Source organism: Boleophthalmus pectinirostris, unplaced genomic scaffold (assembly GCF_026225935.1).
Source record: "Boleophthalmus pectinirostris isolate CB_2022bp ecotype Guang Dong unplaced genomic scaffold, ASM2622593v1 HiC_scaffold_9, whole genome shotgun sequence".
Classification (NCBI taxonomy): domain Eukaryota; kingdom Metazoa; phylum Chordata; class Actinopteri; order Gobiiformes; family Gobiidae; genus Boleophthalmus; species Boleophthalmus pectinirostris.
In genome coordinates this window covers 5,778,378-5,795,156 of record NW_026571541.1, presented here as the reverse complement: position 1 = coordinate 5,795,156, position 16,779 = coordinate 5,778,378, and the positions used below count along the sequence as shown (strand labels likewise).

Sequence of the window (16,779 nt, the reverse complement as noted above, 5' to 3'; positions counted from 1 at the left end):
GGGAGAATGTGTTCATGTCTAATTAAAGATGCATTACGTAACTTTCCTGGTGGAGGGTCCGTCAAATGCTTGAGATGTTATTGCTTTGTCAGAAATGTTTCGCAGTATGGTATTAAACTTTCTAATTTCACGGAGACCAAACCAGATCAAGTTACAGTTCAGATCTGTAAAGAAGGAAACACACTCAACTGAATAAATGTAAAGGTCATACTGCGGAACATTGGAGGCAGAGTAGTGACATCTCCATAGAGACAAACACGTACCGTATTTTTCGGACTATAAGTTGCACTTTGTTTCATGGTTTGGGTGACTTGTACTGACTTATACTCCGGTGCGACTTATATATTAAAATGTTCACACTGAAGTCATGAGAGGTTCTAGTCTTGTGTGTGAGTATCTGCTGCTCCTGTTCCTCCTGTACCACTGTCACTTCACTCTACTGCACATGTCTCCTGCAGAAAGAGCCTCTGTCCTGTCTGTATCATGTCAGTCGATCGCACCGTTACTTCTGCACCACTGAACAATTTAACATTTAAACAAACAGAGACACTAAGAAGACTGAACACAAATGCCCCCAAAAACAAAATCATATTTTGCACATTACAAGCTGCAAGTCATGAAATCTGCAGCTGAAAATGGTAATGGAGCAGCAGAAAGAAAGTTTGGAGTGAGCGAGAAACTTGTGACACTGGGAGGATGCACCATGAAACTTTCCTGAAGTCACTGGATGGATGGACAAAGCCTGGACTTCAGTGACACCAAAACCATCCTGTCGGGATTCAGAAAGACCAGAATAAGTCTAACTGGAACTGATGCTGAGTCTGACGACAGCGACACAGAAGAGGAAGCGGCGCTCTGTTTACCTCCGGAGGTCACGGAGTTGCTCAGAAGTGACACAGAGGATGAAGAATTGAATGGATTTAGTGATTTGGAGTGAGATGGAGAGTTTGGTAAACTTGTTCTGTTCTGTTGTTTATGTTATAGTTTATCTGAAGAACTGTTCACATGTGACGTTAACAGTCTGTTGTTCTCTCTTCTATTGTTATTACTACAACTTGACTTTCAAAACAAAATGTCTGTTTCAGGTCTCTGATTTTATAAAATAAATTTCCCCAAAAAGTGCGACTTATATATGTTTTTTCTTCTTCATTATGCATTTTTTGGCTGGTGTGACTTATGCTCCGGAGCCACTAGTCTGAAAATATGGTAAATAGTCACATTTTTATACAGCTCTTTTCCACCTTCAAGGCACTCAAAGAGCTTTACAACAAGGAAACACTCACCCATTCACACACACATTCACACACCAGTGTACACAGACACTGGAGGCAAGGTGGTGGCAAGTGTCTTGCCCAAGAACACAACGACAGCAATCATCTGTGGCAGCTGGAATCACACCAGTCAACCTGTGGGTCAGTGGATTTAAGCGCTCAACCGATGATGTTTTATGTCGAGAGCGGAATTTGAACCGCCAACCTTCAGAACAGTGGACAAACAGTCATCCGCAGGTGACAGATGTTCTACCAGAAAAGTTACACAGTGCATTTTAATGAATAACCAGTCTTATTTGGTGGGATTTCATTATCATCCGTGAGGAAGAGCTAAAGGTGTGTGTGGGTTTTTGTCTTGAATTGCTTTAGTTGGAGGATGAGCTCATGGCTAATTCATTATCTTTGGCTGAGGAAAAGTTCACTTTTTTACCATTGCAAAGTGACATTTAGACTATAACAAGTGATTCATTTCTATTTTTTTTAATGCTGTTAAAACTATACCACAGTAATATATCAGCATAAATCATAACAACTGTGTTATTGGCACCTGGATGAACTGAACCACGTCCGTACAGCCCCCACAGTGGAGTGTTGTAAGTCTCATCTTAGAAACCATTTTTACTCTCTGGCTGATTTGCGTAGTTCTCTGTGTCTTATTTAATTGTATTTATTTTGTTTTATTTTTTTAGCTTTATGCATTTTAACACTTTATTTATTGTTTTTATTTATGATTTACTGTCTTTTATTGTAATAATTTGTCTGTGCAGCACTTTGGAAACTGTCATGTTTATAGAAATAAAGTGGATTGAATTGAAAAATAGTATTCTGCTGCTTTCTTATTGAGTTAAAGGGCCCATATTATGCTCTATTCTGATCTGTTATAATTCTGTTTCCTCATAAAAACATACCTGGAGTTGTGTGTGCTCACAAGAGTCATTTTTTGTGTGATATGGGACCTTTCAAGAACACATATTGTGCTTGAATCTGCTATAGTTATCATCTCCATAACACCCGTGGGTCATTATGTTGTAGTTTGAACATTTGCAATCGGGATATGAATCTAAAATGACTTAATAAAAGAAACAAATCTGCTGACTTATATTTTAAAAAAACGTGGTGCCCTGTGGGAGCTGACGTCGCCTTAAACATCATCACAACAAAGAGCTGTGAAGCTGCCGACACCTCCGATGGATAGCTGCATATCATAATAGCGAGACATGGATTTATTTTCATTTGTGCCAAAATTACTATGCAAGACTGCTGATATCACTGATTAAAAACACATAACTGGAGAACAAAGTAAGCAGAGGGTTGGGTGAAAATGGCGGTTGGCAAAATAGCGTCTTGAAAATAAGCGATTAAAAATCACTCAAACATGCACAAATCACTCCAAATACAACTCTGAGAGGGTAAATGAGAAGAGGAAACAACTATAACATGGTTAAAAGCTCTGAAAAGTCTATTTTGCATAATAGATCTGCTTTTTATGCCAAATTGACTTTTCTTGAGCTTTTAATCATGTTACAACATCGCTCCTCATCAAAAACATACTTGGGAGTTGTATTTTGCTTCATTCATGTTTAATGAATCCAGTGGAGTAAGACAGAATTTTTATTTCATGTTTTTAATGAATATATTTAAAGGTGCATTGTGTAACTTTTCTGGTGGAGGGAGTAGAAAGTACAGATACGTGCGCTCTAATGTAGTGAGGTAAAAGTAAAAAGTATCCGCTCTAAAATGTATTTAAGTATAAAGTACAAATATCTAAATTGTACTTAACGCAATTTATCACAATCTGAATGAACTTACCATATATTTCGAACTATAAGTTAAACTTTTTTTCATGGTGTGGGTGTTTCCTGCGACTTATACTCCGATGCGACTTATATATTAAAATATTCACACTGAAGCCACAAGAGGCTCTAGTCTTGTGTGTGAGTATCTGCTGCTCCTGTTCCTCCTGTACCACTGACACTTCACTCTACTGCACATGTCTCCTGCAGAAAGAGCCTCTGTCCTGTTGTTACAACCCAGTGCTAGGGACAAAGGAAAGTAACACAAACCAGATATGATGTAAAGTAAATGGCTTTTATAAAGTGAATGTAGGTAAGTACAATAACAAAAATTGATAAATCAGAATTTCCAAAGGTAACTAAACACCTCCTAAAATGGGGTAGGGTAACATCAAACAAAAAAACAACTGCCCAAGGGCCGAGCCAAACTGGCAATACAATACTAACAAAAATATAGGTCGATAACGACCCCTACAGACTGAATAAACACACACACACTTTACAATAACAAAAGGGAGTCAGTGTGAAACTGTCATCCAGCTGCCAGGAGGGACAGGCGCACAGCACTTTAATTGGTCGAGGCGAAGGATGTGTAAGGAAGGGATTGGAGGAACGGGATGTCAATCCTCCAACCACAGCACAATGGACGTCGGAACCAGCTCACAGCAACGGCACCACGCCCCACCAATCAGGTACCACACAGGACATGCAAATATGGAAGATACACGCAGTAAAACAAACGGGGAGCGCCAGGCGATGCGAAGCTGGAGACAGACCACCAGCCATAACACCTGTCGGTCAGTCGATCGCACCATTACTTCTGCACCACTGAACAATTTAGAATCTAAACAAACTTATAAAGACGACTGAGAAGACTGAACACATATGCCCCCAAAACGTAAATCATATTTTGCAGATTACAAACTGCAAGTAGTGAAATCTGCAGCTATAATCGAGCAGCAGAAAGAAAGTTTGGAGTGAGTGAGAAACTTGTACAACAAGGAGGATGCACCATGAAACTTTCCTGAAGTCATTGGATGGATGGACAAAACCTGGACTTCAGTGACACCGAAACCATCCTGTCGGGATTCAGAAAGACCAGAATAAAGGCCGGAGGTCATGGAGTTGTTCAGAAGTGACACCGAGGATGAAGAATTGAATGGATTTAGTGATTTGGAGTGAGATGGAGAGTTTGGTAAACTTGTTCTGTTCTGTTGTTTATGTTATAGTTTATCTGAAGAACTGTTCATATGTGACGTTAACAGTCTGTTGTTCTCTCTTCTATTGTTTTTACTACAACTTGACTTTCAAGAAGAAATGTCGGTTCCTGGTCTCTGATTTTATAAACAGAATTTCCTCCATAAAGTGCGACTTATATCTGTTTTTTTTTCTTCTTCATTATGCACTTTCTGGATGGAGCAACTTATACTCCGGAGCGACTTATAGTGTGAAAAATATGGTAGGCTGCAATTTTTGAAGTACTTTGAACAAATTTTCTCTATAAACAACAAAAATCTCCTGTTTTCTTAACCCCAACCCTGCTATTGCTTTGTCTATAATGTTTCACAGTATGGCATTAAACCTTTCTTTCTTCAAGAAGATCAACCGAGACCAGGTTACAAGTCAGATGTGTGGAGAGGCGACCCCGCTCGCAGTCAGAATCCCTGTTTTTCTAAGTATTTTTGAGCTATAAAACCACTTGTGATTGAATAAACGTAAAGTAGGGCTGTTTAATGTCACACTGCGGAACATTCCAGGCCGAGCAATGACACAACCAAAGAAACAAGCAAGACGACGGACCCCCAGCCGAAAAGTTGCACAGTTCAGAGGTGAGTGGAGATGGGGTAGAGCTGACTGGGCAGGGGTGGGACAATGGTTTCTTTCAGTGTGGTACCTTTAAGCCCCATTCATCTCCCGCTTCACTAAACCTCTCTATATGGAAATGTACACCGCAGCGGCTGTCACCATCACGCAGATTTGTGATCCTATTGTTTTCTGGGGATTCAACGGGCAATTTTTCTCCTCGTCCTTCTCATCGGGAAAACCGGGGCGTCCGCACAGATAATAGCATAGGTCAGTGGTCCAGTACTGATGTAGGAAGCCGCGTTTGAAATTGATGACATTGCGGGTTGTTATAAAGCTGTTTTTCTTATAAGATACGGTAGAGCGCCGCAGCCGGAACAGCGGTTGGGGAGAACGAAATATGGCAGCTTTAAAGGCGCACTGTGTAACTTTTTTGGGTTTGGGGGTCCGTCGCCTGCGTGTTTCTATGGATGTGTCGCTGCTCAGTCTGGAATGTTCCACAGTATGACATTAAACAGCTCTACATTTACATTTTACATTTATTCAATTACAGGTTTTGTAGCTCAAAAATATCAAAAAAGCAGTGACAGATAATACTCCCTACAACTGTACAACAACTCGCCTGTATGTAACATATAATACTCCCTACAACTGTACAGCTGCTTTTCCTTATGTAACATATAATACTCCCTACAACTGTACAGCCGCTTTTCCTTATGCTCCCCACAACTGTACAACAACTCACCCTTATGGAACAGATAATACTCCCTACAACTGTACAACAACTCACATTTATGGAACAGATAATACTCCCTACAACTGTACAACAACTCACATTTATGGAACAGATAATACTCCCTACAACTGTACAACAACTCACATTTATGGAACAGATAATACTCCCTACAACTGTACTACAAATCAGCCTTATGTAACAGATAATACTCCCTACAACTGTACAACTACTCACATTTATGTAACAGATAATACTCCCTACAACTGTACAACTACTCACCTTTATGTAAAAGATAATACTCCCTACAATTGTACAACAACTCACCCACATGTAACAGATAATACTCCCTACAACTGTACAACAACTCATCACTATATAACAGATAATACTCCCTACAACTGTACAACAACTCATCACTATATAACAGATAATACTCCCTACAACTGTACAACAACTCACCAGGTCTAGTACCACTAAAAACAAACAAAAGCACGCAGGGTTTCATCACTAACTCTACTGGTTAAATAAAACGTTCTAAAATAGACGAAATAGAATAACTGCTATAATTAAAATGACAGCAGTGACATAGATCAAATGCTTTCCATAGTAGAACAGGTTCAAACGGCAATTAGGTTTGCAACAGACACCATCAGAGCCGAGGAGAGCTGAAAGGTCAAAAATAACACAGCGGATCAGCCCACACGCAACAGACACAAACTGAATGTGAAATCTATACTCTCATGCATTTAACCTCCTATATTACACAAACCTGACTCTTGTGATCTTTAAGTCATGTTAGAATGTTTTTACCTCCTCGAAAACAGACCTGGAGTTGTGTTTTGTTTCATTCACATGTTTGAGTAACTCTTTAGTCTTTAGTCTGTCTACATCTCTAAAGCTCAAAATGCTCTGTTCCGAAACCTTGTGATGTCATGAAGCAGTAGTTTTCAAGTTATCAGCTCATTTTACGTTTAGTTTAGTAGAGATGGGCAGTTCCAGGACTGAAATCATCTAAATCAGGGATCTCCAACCTTTTGCGTCCGGTGAGCTACCTTGACAGTACGAAATTGCCGGAGAGCTACTCGTTTCAGCAGCCGCAAGATATAAGAGGGCAAGCTTTAGATGTTGTACAGTTAGATGCCTATAAACCATAAAATTTATTAACCATACAATTTATTACAATACGTGTAATTCAAAAATCCATTGGCGAGCTACAGATAGGTAGACTGATTCATCAGCCGGTTTCATGTCGTGGAAACTGTCTGACCAGCAGCAGCATTAGGATTCGTTCACTCGAAGGTAAGCAAGTACATTTTTTATTTAACCAATTGCTGCTATTTGGTCATGATGTTTGTAATGCACCAAATCCCGTAGGAAGACGGGCAATAACGTCTTTCCCCTTGATAAAATTCACCAGACCTTCTCTTTGTTCCAGCTTTAAATCCTTGATCTCGGGAATCGTTGCCAACACAGAATGTCTGTACATAAGTAAGTCCCTATTTATATAGCGCTTTTCACAGACATTTTTTTTGTCACAGAGACACTTTTACAGATCATTACATTCAGCATTATTCAGTCACTCTATACCTGGTGATGGTAAGCTACTGTAGTAGCCACAGCTGCCCTGGGGCAGACTGACAGAAGTGCGGCTGCCATGCCAATTGGCGCCAACGGACCCTCCAACCACCATCACTCACACACACACCACTTTCATACCAGGCAATGTGGGTGAAGTGTCTAGCCACTGATCTGGTTCATTGATTGATTGTATTTAACTGACCTTGACTATCAACTGTTCTGGAGACGTGTGTAGCATGTTTCTTTTTTAATTGATGAACTCTTTTTTTTACAAAATATTATAATATTATGAACAATCTGAAACTTTAAGAAAAATTTTATTTCAACACAATGTTTTAACATGAACTTGTATGTAAATAGGAATAAGTCAATTTTTCTTAGAAAATCCTGCACTCGGCTCCACTTTTCTCATGTTGGACATTTTTCTGATGAGGGTGTCAAGGGTCAACAGTCAAAACGATCGTCCTTTAAGAGCGTTTGGAAAGAGACAAGTCTTCATTTGTGCTGCTCTGGTGGGAGGAGCCACGTACAGAGACGCTGCTATGCTCAGCACCGCAGAAAATGACCAATATTTTATTAAAAAATATAATTAAAATATATGAGTAGAAAATCAGCCGAGGGTCAGATTAAAGGTCTTGGAGGGCCGGATCCAGCCCCCGGGCCGTATGTTTGACACCCCTGGTCTGCATCTCACTGCTTTGTTTACTGTTGTGCTGTACCACAAAAGGGACCCAGACAGGCCCGACGAGTTTGACATCATGGCAGTTTGACATCATGGCTTCACAGCTGATTGGCTGGTGCACGGTTTACAACTTCAGGGATTCTTGCAAACCGTTTAGTGTATTCTGATTCCTGACCTCGTCACCGGAGAGAAATGAAATTGAGGGTTTTAGGGGCCTAGAACTGGACTCTATTCCTGTCCATTTATATTAGAGGGGGACACATGTGAGGTTTCTTGCCCCGGGCCCCCGAATTTCTGTCAACGCGCCTGCATAAAGGTGTATGAAGTTTAAAAACGCAATGAAGCACTTGGTAATTTGCTCACATACAAGTCGATTTATGTGTTGAACATGTGAATAAAACATAAAAACAAAGCTCCAAGGATGTTCTGATGAGGAAATCGTGTCATATACTGTAGGTTTTTAATGATCCAACGACGATCAAATATTCACACCACGCCGCAGAGACAGAGATGAGCAGATAGACGGAAGAAAAACGAGAGAAGAAAAGAGAGATTGGGTGTGAACTCGGGCTGATGTGACAGTACAATGCAACGCGAGGTGATGGGGGATGACAACAGGAAAAAGGCAAAGTGGAAGAATGGCTTTAATAACGCTACAAAGACGAGAACAGAGGCGCTGGAGTGGAGTTATCTGATTTCTTTAAAGTACGAGCGTCGCGCAGATAAATATAGAAACGGCCAATTATTTCTGGGCAGATCTCGAGTCTTATCTGAGAAATACAATGGGTGAAAACAAGACTACAGCTGTTAGGACGAGTTTCTTTTTTATTTTTTTTCATAATCCTCTCTTCTGTCTGCAGTTTTTTGGGCGTTTTATGATTTAATATAGTTGGTTTGAGAAGTGGTGATTGTGTAAACGGCTGATATGGGCCAGTAATGTTTTCAGAGAGATAAGTAGTATGTAACAGCAGAACGCCTCTGTGGTAATTACAAATGATGGAGGGAGCTGGTTAAGATAAGCGCCGTGCCAAAATTTCTACAAGAGCTGCTAAAAATAAAATGCGTTGTGGCAAAAAACTGTAAAAAAGTGTCCGTCTAGCTGCTGTTATGAAAAAAATATGACACTGCATTGTGTAACTTTTCTGATGGAGGCTTCATCTGATGCTTTTCTTTCTCCAGGGAGATGTTATTGCTTTGTCTGGAATGTTTCGCAGTATGGCATTAAACCTTTGGGCCCGGTCAAGCAGAAGTAAACAACAAGGCCAAAAATTCAAGTTAATGCATCTGATATAAAAATGTATTGAACAGATACATATGTACTCTAGTTTATGAAACTGTTGACCTTTTTTCTGTACCATTTTTGGTTCTAAAGTTCCATATGTTTTAAACAGACCATGTATGAAAACATGGAACAAAAATTATTTCCCAAATTTCAAAGACCTGCAAAAATCATGTAAATAAATGGATGTATTTCATCATATCTTGTGTTATTCCATCTTTGAACTGTTGATGAAGGGACAGGATTTTTCAAAAAAATATGCATTTAAAATGATAAAAATTTGCTTGGAAGAATAGATAATATATATAGAAATAGTTTCCTTTCATTTTGAAGTAATATTAAAGTATTCGGAAGAAAAAAGTTGACAAATTATGTAAAATCCTGCACCTTCTACTTGTTTGCACGATTTTCCCTCCGTTACTTTTCCCTCCGTTACCATGACCTTTCTTAATAAAAAATCTCATGAGTCAAAAAGTAAGAGGTTTTTCAACCTAATCTTGTACCATATGGTAGAAAACTATATGAAGCAAATATTCAAACCAGTTTGTTAAGGATATGGAAGTGAGAACCAAGAGTTATCACTGTTTGGATTTATTGCCCAAAAAGTGCTGCATATTTCATTCCCTCCGTTACCGAACATGAGTTTTTAAAAAACATTTTTGTCAACAACTTGAAAGAATATCACAGGTTTAACTTGACCCTGTTGGAGTGTAACTCTTTCCTACATTCTGATACTTTACTTATTTCAATAGTCCCTCTAGTTTCTGAATAAGAGACATCTGAATGTCAAAAACCTGCCCCTGTTTCCCTCCGTTACCACTTGACCAGACCCAGTTGTAATTTGTTGATACAGTATCAGTATCGTGGGCTGCTGTATCAACATATTGCCAAGAGTGTTTTTTGGTGTGTTTTTCTAAATTATTCTGTTATAGAGCTACAGTTTTGTTACTTGTTTAGTGAAAGGAAACTCATTTATGCAACACATTTGACATTTTCACTGTTTTGATGATTTAAATGAGTGTTTTTCATATGAATTTTGCACAAGAAGTGGTTTAACAAAGACTTTTAGTATCACAGCCATCATTTAGCCTGTATTTTTTTATTGAACGGTATTGAATCGATTTGAAATATATCAAATCATATCAAATCAAAAGCTCACTGTATCGAGATATGTATCGTATCGTGGCGTATGTATTGAGGTATGTATTGTACCATCAACTTCTTAACGATACATATCTTGATACAGTGAGCTTTTGATTTGATATGATTCGATTTCAAATTGATTCAATACCGTTCAGTAAAAAAATACAGGATAAATCATGGCTGTGATACTAAAAGTCTTTGTTAAACCATGTCTTGTGCAAAGTTGATAAGAAAAACAGCCATGATTTAGCCTTGTCGTATCGAATTGTATCAAATCAAACGCTCACTGTATCGAGATATGTATCGTATCGTGGCCTATGTATTGAGGTATGTATTGTATCACCAGCTTCTTAACGATACCCAGCCCTACTGCTCACAGTCAGAATGTCGATTTTTTTAGGTATTTTTGAGCAATAAAACCACCTGTACCTGAATAAATGTAAGGTAAAGATGTTTAATGTCATATTTGCCATGTTTACATGAGAGCTTTAATTCTGAATAAAACAATGATTCTGCTTGAAAAAGACCATGAGAACACTTCATTTCTAAAGAAAATGAATTATACCCTAAATTCCGAACTATAAGCCGCTACTTTTTTCTCACACTTTGAACCCTGTGGCTAATAAAACGATGCGGCGAATATATGGACGGATTCTTTGTTTGGCACATTGTCCATTCATATAATACGCTCTATGGTTTAGTAACACCGCGGATACATGCAGACTGAGTGCAGAAAACACCGCTGTCTGTGCGGTTACACATGGATCTAAGGTTCACATGAAGGTGCTACACGAGCTTGGGATATATATATAGTTTATCGCCATGTGATAAAATAAGTTATGATGCTAAATGAACATTAGAGAGGAGGATACGTCTTACCCGTCTGCGTAAATAACGAGAAGAAACGTCTCAAACTTCAGTCCACTCATACCTGATTGATAGACGTAGCCCCGCCCCCGAGAGAGTCAGAAATCTGCTGAAATCCTCCAAGACACTGACATGATACGGACAGAACAGAGACTCTTTCTACAGGAGACATGTGCAGTAGAGCGAAGGGAGAGACGGGGTGATGTGCCAAGGAAGATGCTCGTTTGATTGTGTTTTGAACAGTTCTTTTGCGCTTCATACCCACACCCTTCTCATGGAAAATACACAAAGAAATGCAAATGATGCAGCTTTTAGGTTAACGGCTGATTGATGTGGCTGTGGAAAACGTTCTTGAAGACGTGGACATCTGTGGCTTATATTCAGATGTGGCCTATATATGTACAATTTTAAAATTTTGTTAAAATTTTGTTGATGCAGTTTATATTCAGGTGCGCTCAATAGTCCGGATTTTACAGTAATTCTGAAGTAAGTGGGTGGTTTATTCCGATTTTAAAGACGAGTTCATGGATCATGTAAACGTTTATTCTTCTTAAAAATAATCTCGGTCGTTCAGTGCATGCTCATTGTTTCACCCTTCTGACGCGATACTGACGATCCGGCTCCACCAGTCCCGGTTTTGGACTTTCATCCACGTCTCTTTGGATTTGTGAGCAGGATGTGGGAGTGGGCTGAGGTGGAACAGCCACACACTCAATTTGTCTTCTTCCTCCTTCTCCGACACTCTTCCCTTCTCCTCCTCAGCCGACAGACGTAAAGCGTGATGAGTGAATTTTTGACTATGAAACGACTATGAAAAAAGTTTGGATCGTGTTTGTATCCGTGGTGTAACGACAAACTGGGATGACAGAAAAGTCGGAAGCAGCTGACGTCTGTGTTTTCTTCCAGTTGACGTAAATACGTTCATGTCTCTGTCCAATCAGAACCCTTTCTCACCCCCAGACGCTGAGCGGAATTAAATAAAGGCGATTTAATGTGTTTTCCATGTAAACCTCAATTTGGAATTATTATTTTCATGTAAGCTCAAAGGAGAATACTTTAATTCAGAACAATTAATTCAGAATTAAAAAACATCATGTAAACGTGGAACATCCAAGGCAGAGCAATGACATCTCCATAGAAACAAGCAGCCGACAGACCCCCAACCGAAAAGTTACACTCTGCATTGTGTAATTTGTTTGTGTCTATTGCTTTGCCTGGAATGTTTTACAGTATGGTATTAAACTGTCTCCATGGAAACTAGCAGGTGAGGCTTCCAGAGCAGCTTACACGACCTAGTTTACAGAGGGAATTCATGTTTGGTTTTTTTTTGTGGTGATTTTGCAGTGAAACATTGCATTTTTACTGCGAGCTGCTTCGGCTCTTCACAGATTAAACAAGTAATGAGATAAATATATTTGATGCCATACTGTGGGACATTCCAGGCAACGCAACGCCATCTCCATGGAGACAAATAGAAGGTAGAAATAGAACAAATGGCTATGAAAATCCATCTTAAAAGGTCCTACGTAATCCAAAATATCAAAGAAAAGTCCAGACATCGGCACTGACCTGTCCGCGGGTTGATCGCGAAGAAGTTCTGAGGGTTCCCGCTGACGATCTTGTAGCTGAGCCGGTCCTGTCCTCCGGGGGGCGCCGCGTCCGGGTCCTGCGCCTGGATCTGGATGACGGAGAGGTCGCGGGGGGAGTTCTCGCTGACGGACGGCCGGTACAGGGGCTCCGAGGTCAGGGGGGCGTTGTCGTTCACGTCCTCCACCTGGATGAAGACTTCGATGGAGGCGAACTGAGGCACCACCCCGTGATCGCTGGCGTACACCGTCAGCCAGTACGAGTCTTTGGTCTCACGGTCCAGCATGTCCGTGGTGTAGATCACTCCTGCACAATAACAAAGACGACAGGGTTAGATCAGCAACGACAGGCGGGTTCGTAAGTGGACGATTCCGGCTCCTACTGACTCCGGCTCTCGTTGACTTACGCTGGAATATCGTGGCCCCTCTGTCTGTAACTGCTGCTGTGAGCCTCGACATTTTGGTCTTAAAATAGGGTGACCATATTTCCGTTTGTGAAAACCCAGACACCTTACCAGGAGTGGGGAGTGGGGGATGGGGCCTCGACACTGAGCTACTCTCACCTCGAAACCTGTGCACATGGCCTCCCACTTGTCTTGACCAGGACGGAAAATGGAAAATTTCTTGTACAAGTCATCATTAAATGCACATTTGCACTTTGGCATGTTGCAGACTGACCGACTGTTTGTATCTGCTCGCTCCTTCTGAATTACAGAGAGCGGCTCAATTTAATGGCCCCAGTGAAAGATAATGAAAACCCGGACAGTTCCACCACTTAAAAAAAAAAAAAAACCTGGACACCCAGGACAGAACGCAAAAAACGGACATGTACAGGTAAAAATGGATGTTTGGTCACCCTATCTTAAAATGTTCGTAGTAACCAGCTCTGCATCATCGTATGTTTTTTTTATTCGTTATGTGAGCTTCATTTGACTGGAGCTGAACACTATGGACATTACACTCCTTTAGTCCACTTCTTTATACACTCTATGGTCTCAAACACTTTTATTAAAATCAAAAAACATAAAATAAACAATCTATAAATTCAAATTAATTCAAATAAAGACTACCAGATTATTTTTATGGGTAGAATACTTCAGTTTGTGATTTATTATGCTTCAAAATCAGCATTGACACACAAATATGTCTCCTTCTAAACACAGAAGAGATTTTATCTATGTACTTTTTAACATGTTGTCAGTAGGGATGCAACAATATTTGATATCATTTTGAACAGTTCAATACTGGTGTCATGATTTGATACATGTGTTTGTTCGATACACATGGGTTCCTCCATGCACTCTGTGTTGTCATTTGTTTTGGTATGAAAGAGAAACAGTTCTCACAGCGTCCTCCTCAGATTAAACAACTTCATAGGGACTTACAAATATTCTAACAATATTCTAACAGAGGAGGGTTTTATCTTTCAGTCACATTTTATTTTACATTGATAAACCCAGAAGGACAAAGATATGAACTTTAAAATACTTAAGAATCAGCTTTAATCAAATGTGCTCGTATACACACCTGTGACGCAACTCGCAATATACGTGATCTTTTTCTCAGACTGTATCTCATAAGTTTTACTTATACACTTAAATGGTGTGTTGAGATATTTCTATGAAATATAACATGGTTTGAGTGTCCAGAAAGAGGATGGGAGAGTGCAGTGTGTCACAGACTGTAGGGGGCAGTGTGGGAGGAGCTACGTACTGTCGCTTAGGCGTATGAACCCAGTGACTCAGGAGGAAAAGAACTCATCAAATGATCATCAAATAAAGAAAAGTCTGATAGTGTAACTCCCCTAGAGTCTGTGTTAGGAGTAGACTGCTATATTATAAAATATAAAACAGCCTGAGAAACTCTGTTCTATTTTCACTGAATAAAAACTCTGAGCTGTAAATCACTGGACTAAAACACTTCACATATAAACTCCAACTGTACACGAGTTGTGCTGTAATCTACTGTGTGTAATGTCTGTACTGTATTTTTCAGACTATAGGTCACACTTTTTTTCATGGTTCGGGTGTTTCCTGCGACCTATACTCCATTACAAATTATATATTAAAATGTTCACCCTGACAGCGGTGAGAGGTTCTAGTCTTGTGTGTGAGTATCTGCTGTACCACTGTCACTTCACTCTACTGCACATGTCTCCTGCAGAAAGAGCCTCTGCCTCACTGCAAATAGTGAAATATTCAGCTGAAAACTGTTAATATGTTACGTTAACATATTAACACCTATTCAACCTGTTCTCTATTCTGTTGTTATTACTATAAGTTATAGTATCATTTGTCTTTCAAGATGAAATGTCAGTTCCTGGTCTCTGATTTTACAAAATACATTTCCCCCCAAAAAGCTACTTATAGTCCAGTGCGACTTAAATATGTTTTTTTCTTCTTTATTACACATTTTTTGGCTTATACTCCTGAGCCACTTATAGTCCAGAAAATACGGTATGTTTCATTAACATCATATTGTTATAACAGTGTAACACCCACACTAAGCGCAGGAGATTACCAATCAAAAAATACAAATATATGGGTAACTGATTATTTCCTATAACTATATATAATTGTCTGCTTGTAATAAATAAAATAAAACAAAGGCAAAGGTATGACTGTAATTATAATTAGGCCGCTTATACAAACACTGCCAAAATAAAAGTTCATTTAGCGCACCCCCTTAATAGTCTTAATTGTCCGCGCGCACGCCCCAATCAGTCTTTCCTCCGCCGAATTTATTTAACCCAGAGTCACTGAATTTCCGCTCACCCCTTTAAAACAGTCTCATAAATCCCAAATTAACGATCTTCAAACAAAACTTAAATCCAAAGGGCCGCAGCGGCGGCGCGCGCTCTCGGGCGGCGCACCTCGATCCTCGCGCAAAGGCAAAATACATGGACTGATCTCACCGGGTCGAGCTGGGTCCCGTCGGTCTGATCTTTGGCACCGTAAACGTGGTCCAAACCGGTACAGTCCGTTAGTAATCCATATTACGTCCTTTTAGATCCCGAACAAGCGTCAGCGGCACAACGGTGAGTTGGGGCGGCGTGCGCGCGCTCACACGTGTGTCACTTTATACTATTAGGCACGCGCGTCAGCTGACTGGGCGATCAGCTGATCGCGTAAACAACAACAGAAAAAGATCGGCCACAATTATTACTCATTAGGAGAGAGAACTGCATGAGATTTTTTTTGCATCTTAAAATGTATCGAAATGAATCAATATCGTGATCTATGTATTGAGATATGTATCGAATCACGGGAAAACCATATCATTGCATCCCTAGTTGTCAGTGTTATGTCCAAATGGTTACAGTATTTTTGCCATATTCTTTAAAGGTGCACACTGTAACTTTTCTGGTAGAGGGTCCACAACTTGCTTTATAAATATTGCATTTATTTCATTGCCAAGTGTTTTAATTCCTCAGTATAGTGTGATAAACCTGCATGTTTACGTCTTTGCCATAGAATATACAGCTCCATGGAGACAATAAATTGTATGTCGTGTAAAGAAAGAGTGTTTTTATGTTCATTATTGTATTTGAATAGATCTGCACTGATTCAAACTGTTCACCTTGAGGATAGTGAACGAGCAAAATAGAACGAAGGAAAAGATAAAGTGAAACAACTGGTATTTTTTTCATTGGTTCAATTGGAAAGACTATTACAAAAAAAATGAAACTAACAAAACAGTTGCATATGTATATCAGAGTGAGAAAGTATTTTAAAATAACTATTACTGTGAATGAAAAGAAAATGAAGCACAGAGAGTCTGGATCTTCATCTACGCTCAACACTTCTCCACTAAAGTTGTTACTCAGCATCGAACTCTCATCATTTCTCCAAGCTTGGGGCCAGAAAAAGTTTTAGTTTTACAACAAATCAGCGCTTCGAGTAAAAATCAATCGAGAGAAAGACGCGGAGCCAGAACACGGTTCAGAAACGTGTGAATTATTTCTTCCCCAAACAACCGCCCGCCTTTAACCAAAATGAGACGAATGCAGCTCCAACATCAAATATGAATAAGAGAGGGATT

General features: G+C 39.7%; 1 protein-coding gene across 3 annotated transcripts in view; it reads right to left on the bottom strand.

Annotated features, from left to right (window-relative positions):
- Positions 1–16,779, bottom strand: part of fat3a (FAT atypical cadherin 3a) — a 203,879-nt gene that overhangs the window by 141,153 nt on the left and 45,947 nt on the right. For all 3 annotated transcript variants that reach the window (XM_055148012.1, XM_055148013.1, XM_055148014.1), the window contains exon 2: positions 12,722–13,045. In XM_055148012.1, the coding sequence (XP_055003987.1) occupies positions 12,722–13,045 (324 nt within the window). The remainder of the gene's footprint in view (positions 1–12,721; positions 13,046–16,779) is intronic.